This window comes from Salmo salar, chromosome 09, assembly GCF_965601325.2.
Source record: "Salmo salar chromosome 09, fSalSal1, whole genome shotgun sequence".
Classification (NCBI taxonomy): domain Eukaryota; kingdom Metazoa; phylum Chordata; class Actinopteri; order Salmoniformes; family Salmonidae; genus Salmo; species Salmo salar.
The window spans coordinates 123,596,501-123,603,424 of record NC_138299.1 but is presented as its reverse complement, the minus strand read 5'-3'; the positions used below and the strand labels follow the sequence as shown (position 1 = coordinate 123,603,424).

The window sequence follows — 6,924 nt, the reverse complement described above, 5'->3', positions numbered from 1 at the left end:
ACACTACACATTACTCATCATATTATTTTATTAAGTGTTCAGTTGATCAAATTGTTCATATACATTAACAAGTTTCAAGTTTCATGCAACAACAGTGCATTCATTATGGAACAACAGTGCATTATGCATAAAAGCAATCAGGAAAACAAATTAAGACACAAATATATAATTTACTGTCATCCTTAAACAACAAACATTAATCCAAAAGTGTTTAACATAAGAAAAAAAAACTTCTTGACCACCGATGGTAACCAAAACAATCAGTTCTTCACAAATGTTACAGATAAAATTACACCCTAAATTCACCTTACAATTTCAAAACATCAAGCAAACATTCACCTATCCTGGATCCCCACATGGGTAAATCAACTGTTGTTTTTTTGCCACATGTCCGATACCCAGGCCATTCAAAGATAGCATGGTTGCTGTCGCTGTTCAGCTATTACATTCCACTCCTTGCCAACACTCTTTGGAAAATAACACAAGGAGTGGAATGTTACATAGACTGGTACCCAGACTAATTCAAAGGGTGCCTTTCAGCAGGTCACATTCTCTGCACTGTTGGAACAGGCTACCGCATAACTATTGCATAGCTGTTCACACAAGGATCAATTACCATCTCTGAACAAAACAAAAGGAAATGCATATAGTGTCCAAACTCATTGATTCTCATATGCTGTAGTTTGTGTATGGCACTAGCAACAAGAATTCCCTTCCTCTGTAGCAGCCTCGTCTTTCCCCCCGGGCCAAAGTGGTGCACTGTTTATCTTGTTACCCACTTTAGCAGCCTCACTTTGAACACCATCACTTCCAACACGCTTCTGTATTTCAGAGGCCATGGTTAAAAATGATTTCTCTACATTATCAGCATTCTTCGCACTGGTCTCCAGGAATGGAATCTTTAGGGATGAAGCAAATTTCTGAAGCAATTGTACCAAGAAAGAGAGAGAGCAGAATTGTATGACATTTATCACGACACACCAGAACAAAAGCACAATAACGTGTGATTAGCATGTCTATCTATCATTAACAGTGATTTGTAGTTAATGAAGAATCGATTGTGTATTGGTGGCACAAGCATTTTATGAGTGAGAACAGACACTTACTTGACCAGTGGCAGAGTCCACTACCTTTTTAGAGACCAAGTCACACTTGTTTCCCACAAGCAATTTGGAGACATTTTCACACGCATAGCGGTCAATCTCCTCCAACCACTGCTTCACGTTGTTAAAGGACTCCTGGCAAAATAGTTGAAATCTCGTACATATAGTTTTATCTCTAACTCCAGTATATTTTGATGCAATATGGTCAATCCAACCCATAGAGAGGGGGAGTTCAAATACACTGCATTACCTGATCAGTGACATCATACACAATGATGATCCCATGTGCTCCTCTGTAGTAGCTGGATGTGATGGTCCGGAACCTCTCTTGTCCGGCTGTGTCCCACTAGCAGAGAGATCAAACAGAAATTACAAACAAGCCTTACCACATCCCCATTACCAAAATGTACAACTATACATTTTACAGAGCTATACAGTTTGTCTTATAAACATGTACTTACAATTTGTAGTTTGACAGTCTTCCCATCCATTTCAATGGTTCTGATCTTAAAGTCGACCCCAATTGTGCTGATGTAGCTCTCTGTGTAGGTGTCATCCTGAGGTGTAGAGACAACTGAGCAGTGTTATTATTTACAATGGGAGAATGGCTGAACAAACCTTTCAAAAGTGATTAATTACTGGGTTGGATGACGTTTTGCAGTGTCCTTTCCACAAAGGAAATGGCCTTCGTTTTCTGTTTACTCTAGACTCCTTGACATATGGGACAACACAAAGGATTGTGTGTATTCTGTTTTAACACAATCAAATACAATTATTATTGGTCACATACACGTTTGGCAGATGTTATTGCGAGTGTAGTGAAAAGCTTTGCCTACCGCAAACCGCAAGAGCAGGCAAGACTTGCCGACACCAGAGTCTCCAATAAGAAGAAGTTTGAACAGGTAGTCGCTGAGGAATACATTACATTATTATTTAGGTTGATTATATATCATCAAGTAGGATTAAGAAACACACCATTGATAAATGGAAGATGCACTATTGTTATTACATACACGCTCTGCAGAAACACACACACACACACAGCTGCCGGCCTCCCATCTTTTTAGTATTGGTTGGTTCGGCCAAGTTATCGAGGGCCGAAGAGTTTCTTTGTGCTTTTCCAAAGCAACAAAATAAAACATTTGTTTGGGTTGACTCCCATTGCACCACATCCATTGCCCTAAGTGGGAAAAAGTGTCCCAAATTCAGAGAGCTTTTATTGTCCCACAAACCTAAAGGGGCCTTTAAATGTAGCTACAATGTTATCCAAGACAATAGCCTACTTGAACATGTCACATCATGCTTCGACAACCGTACAAATAATACTACAACACCATTGTCACTCACAACTCATCACTACTTACTATTCAGGAATCATGGCCAGATAGCTGGATCCAGAGGGCAGAATGTAAAAGAAAAGAAATACAACTGTGAACAGAATGCCTGTGTTATCTTGGGCCTTTCACAGATGCGTTGTGTTGACGTTCTTCAGACAGCACCTTGTATGATGAGCCGAGAGTCCTATCATTTATTAAAACCTAAGATCATGTTTCAATGCTGTCATTTACTGAGTCTTAAAGCTGTAGCCTGGTTTAGCTTGGGAACTGACTGATCACAACCCATACATTCATTCACTGCCTCCAGGAACAAATAAGTTCAAAACAGGTTGTTTTATTCTCAAGATTTGGTTGAAGGAGTCACATATTACATGTTACAGTACAGTTGTCTAGAGAATGTTTTAAAAAATCATTCAGTCTGGAAGAACAAAAGTTAATTGAAGTTCAGTGAAAAGGTTAGTTTTTCATAAAAACATTTATTCAGCATTGACAAAATATATCTAAAACATTCTCAAAACGTTCCTAAAAAGTTGGACACTCAATATAATTTAAACTCAATATAAAATGAAAATACATTAAATTGAAGTGCAAATGCTACAAATATGGCCAGTTTCTATTTAGTCGTCTCGTAGTTGTAGTGGGATTTATTACCAGTTTAAAAACCAAACCACCTAACCTTCGGATAGTAATATGAGAGGTTGGCAGACGAAAACTCATTCATACTTTCCACATATGCTGCTTTTTTTTGTAATCTAATCGATTTGACCCAAATTAATCTAGAAATGTGGCTGGTTATGCTTGAAGTGTGTGGATGACCAGTCTTTGCATACTTGTTAGAGGAAACATACAAATGAGGCCATGTAAAACAAAACCGGCTCAGATAAACAGTTCGCTTACCCTTGAAAATATTTTTTAGAGTATTGCACAAGTTTTTCTTTGACAGACATCCTTGCAATGTCCACTCTTGTTCCATTCAGGGGAAAAAAATTGTATTTACCATAGTTCTGGAACCATGACACGTGGATGCATTGCTCTTTATCATCAAAAGTATCACAAAACAGTCACTAGTTAGAAAGCTCATCTCCAGTATATAAAGATATTCATAATTTTATTTTGGCTTCCTGCTATTCAGTACTCTATACTAGTGGCAGCATACTCATTCTCAAGGTGAATCCGCAAACAGTATTAATGACATGATCTCAGTCCACGGGCAAGCACTTCACAGGTTGGGTCCGTGTGTATGTTGTGTTGGGTTCTGTAGGTGAACTGGGAGTTAAGAAGGCGGGTGGCCGTTGACCTTGTCCCGCAGGAGAGCCAGGGCATTGGTAGAGAAGTCTCGCAGGACGCTCACAGTCTCTCGCTGCATCTCCAGGGAGTCGCGTACAAACTCCTGCTGCGACTCCACCAGCTGCTGCACAGACTGGGCCAGGGCCCCCAGAGACCCCGACACGGCCCCTAGCAGGGCAGTAGTGGCCTGCTGCTCCTTGAGACTGAGGGAAGCACTGTGGGCTAGCTGCTTCCGGATTGCGCGCTGCCCCATGACTGACCCTGGAGAGGTAGAAGAGGAGGGAGGAGCAGGGAGAAAGGAAGAGGGAGCTGGGAGGGAGGACGAGGAAGTAGCCATGGAGGAAGACACAGCGGTGGAAGAGGTGGCGAATCTGGAGTAGGTGCGACGAGGCTCAGCAGGGGGGCGGAAGGAGCCCATGTGCCGCGGCTCCTCTTCTAGGTCCTCAAATCCCAGACTGTTGTCTATGGGTAATACACAAACAATGTGATACACACAGAAACATGGGTGCAAACACATTTACCAACAATAAAGCGAGAGAGAAAAGAGTTTTACCTTCATCGACTGGTGTCATGAATGAAAAATCATGAGACGACTGAGAAGGATCCCCTAAAAGGACAAAAAATAAATAAAAAATATGACAAGGGAGATGATAAAAATCAATACAACATATTGTGTTGAGTGCGAAGAGAAGAGGAGAAATGTTGTTCTGAATACAGGAAAGACTCACGGCCAAATGGAATCCGAGAAAACATGCCAATATCTTTATCTTGAGTTGAGAAAGGTGACATAGACGAGCCCATGGCATGGGGGCTGGTGCCAGGCATACCCATATGATGAAGGCCAGCCATACCATTAGAAGTGCCAGAGGAGCGAGTCAACATCTCTGACATGTCACCAAAGTCATTCTCCTCAGGTTCATGATTCATACTGCCCATGGTGGCCTTGTTCGGAGGGGACGTGGCTAGTATTTCGTGGACCATTTTCTCCACCGGCGACATGTTCTGGGAGATACGGACACCATTAGGCCCTCGCATGGCCACCATCCTGCGCTTGGCGTCGCACTTTAGGTCCGCCCACTTCTTGACGATCTCCATGACCTCCCTTTGGCACTCGCTGATTTTGTTGATGCAAATCGCAATGTCCGCCCATGTTCGCTTCCTCAGGTCTGACGAGGCGCCTTGGTTGAACTTGCCTGTGGCGGTGACAAATGCAGATAATTGCACTCCAAGGAATAAAAGGCAAGCAGAGAATAAAAGAGACAAACAAATGCAAAGTGAACATATGTCTATTGAGTGCTTCATGCTGATCATGACCAAAGGCCTCACATAATACCATGCATAAACTTCGTAAATGATCAAATCCATGTAATTTGTGCACACAGTACACACTGAGTGGAGGTACTTACTTACGAGGATGTGCCTGTTTCTTTTGACCTCAGACAGCAGCAGATGGACTTCATCGAAGGTGAAGCGTGACTTCCTTTTCTTCATGGGCAAGTTGCCCCCAAGTTCCTCTATTTCGCTATAGGTGAATTTGAAATTCATGTTGCACCCCTAGGCCTGTTTACACACCCAAGAGATAGCCACCTATACCTGTGAGGGCACCCTGGCACTGCCAGCCTGCAGGAGAACAAAATGTAAACCTCAGTGCACTCCACTGATAGGAATCCCTGTGTAAAGACATTATGGTTATAAGAGACTGTGTAGCTCAGTTGGTAGAGCAAGGTGCTTGCAACGCCAGGGTTGTGGGTTTGACTCCCAGGGCCATGCCTTTGTAAAATGTATGCACACATGACTAAGTTTCTATGGATAAAAGCATCTGCTAAATGGCATATAGAATGTTTTGGGGGAGATTTTATTCTGTGGGAAAATAATATGCAGTAATCAATGGGTATTCCAGGGATCCATCCCTAAGTGTGCCTAAAACAATACTTCTGTTATGGATCAATCACTTTATATAAAAAAAAATGTAGTGAGGACACCATGATTTACTATTGACGAGAATACCTGACAACAGTTCATTGTAAAAAATAAAAATACAACTCTGCATGGGAATTAAATGTGGGTATTTGTCTTTAAATTAACCATTTGTATAATTAGTAGCTTCAATCTCACACTCTCTTGCTAGGCCAATGAGCATTATGCTTCCTGGTTCTTTGTTGAGCCCCCTCCTAACCAACTACAGTAGCTATTTTGCGGAACAACGTCGAAGGCCAGTGTTTTCAACCACGGTAAACGTGCATCCTGCCATGCAACGAAGGGGACAAAATACAAATTAGAAAACGAACGCAGATTTTTACCAATGTGTTAGAGATAAACTGATAAGACAATTGCGAGCGTTCTATGCATTCTGCCTAACTATAGTAGCTAACATTTTGAAGGAACGTTGGCTAATGTCGGTCGCTAGCTAGCTAACGTTAGCTGGTTGGATGGCTAGCTAGGTCGTCCGCGTTTGTTTGCAGATTGTTTATATATATATATATATATATATATATATATATAAACAAACACTTTAACTAGCTTAGCAATTAACAATAACAAATGTGAAGTTGTGTTACATTGGATATAGTAGGCATTACCAATATTGACGAATGTTTTTCTTTTCTCTTGCAGTGTCGCTTCATAAACTTCGCACAGACGAGAAGAACGCTGAGTTGCGCAGACTCTGATCGCGCTTTTTCCATGACCCACGGCGGCCACGAGCGCAACATGTACGAAATCTTACCAGAATAGGAATTTGGTACGATGCCAGGAATGGCCACGTTACAGTTCAACGTGGATCAATCACTGCTACTATTGTTACAGAATAACGTACATTGGTTGAACGAGTACACAACCTGTGGGGACATTTCTCAACCAAGTCATGTTGCTACTAAAACACACGAAGGATTTAAATAGTAGGCTACTTAATTATAAGAAAATAGCGTACAGGAGCGTAAATCGTACACTAGTCAATCTAAAACAAACTATGCGTTACATGTCAGAGATGCTACATTTTCTTGGCTACAAGAAACATGACACGTTAACTATGTAATCACAGTGGGAACCTGTTTCAATAAGTAAGACCTGCGAAATTAACCGACCACGAAGGGACTCGAACCCTCAATCTTCTGATTCGAAGTCAGACGCCTTATCCATTAGGCCACGCGGTCTATGACCTCCGTTTCTTTACTCTCAAATTAACCGTAGCTAGCTAT

The 6,924-nt window shown here is 41.6% G+C and overlaps 2 protein-coding genes and 1 non-coding gene across 7 annotated transcripts; all 3 read right to left on the bottom strand.

Moving 5' to 3' along the window:
* Positions 1-68: 68 nt before the first annotated feature.
* Positions 69-2,554, bottom strand: LOC106612530 (ras-related protein Rab-1A-like). Its single transcript, XM_045724399.2, has 6 exons — positions 2,468-2,554; positions 1,940-2,012; positions 1,565-1,660; positions 1,354-1,449; positions 1,107-1,238; positions 69-920 (listed from the first exon to the last, which is right to left on the bottom strand). Exons 1-6 carry the CDS (start codon positions 2,479-2,481, stop codon positions 696-698), a joined length of 636 nt encoding a protein of 211 aa, XP_045580355.1. The 5' UTR covers positions 2,482-2,554; the 3' UTR covers positions 69-695.
* Positions 2,555-2,758: 204 nt separating this feature from the next.
* On the bottom strand, positions 2,759-6,776 carry LOC100194580 (zgc:113149-like). Of its 5 annotated transcripts, XM_045723241.2 has the most exons (6): positions 6,307-6,776; positions 5,843-5,971; positions 5,134-5,347; positions 4,456-4,950; positions 4,281-4,334; positions 2,759-4,189 (listed from the first exon to the last, which is right to left on the bottom strand). In XM_045723241.2, exons 3-6 carry the CDS (start codon positions 5,270-5,272, stop codon positions 3,714-3,716), a joined length of 1,164 nt encoding a protein of 387 aa, XP_045579197.2. In that variant the 5' UTR covers positions 5,273-5,347; positions 5,843-5,971; positions 6,307-6,776; the 3' UTR covers positions 2,759-3,713.
* A 30-nt stretch (positions 6,777-6,806) lies between these two features.
* Positions 6,807-6,879, bottom strand: trnar-ucg (transfer RNA arginine (anticodon UCG)). The gene has a single exon. It is a non-coding gene; the product is annotated as a tRNA-Arg (tRNA).
* Between the last annotated feature and the right edge of the window lie 45 nt (positions 6,880-6,924).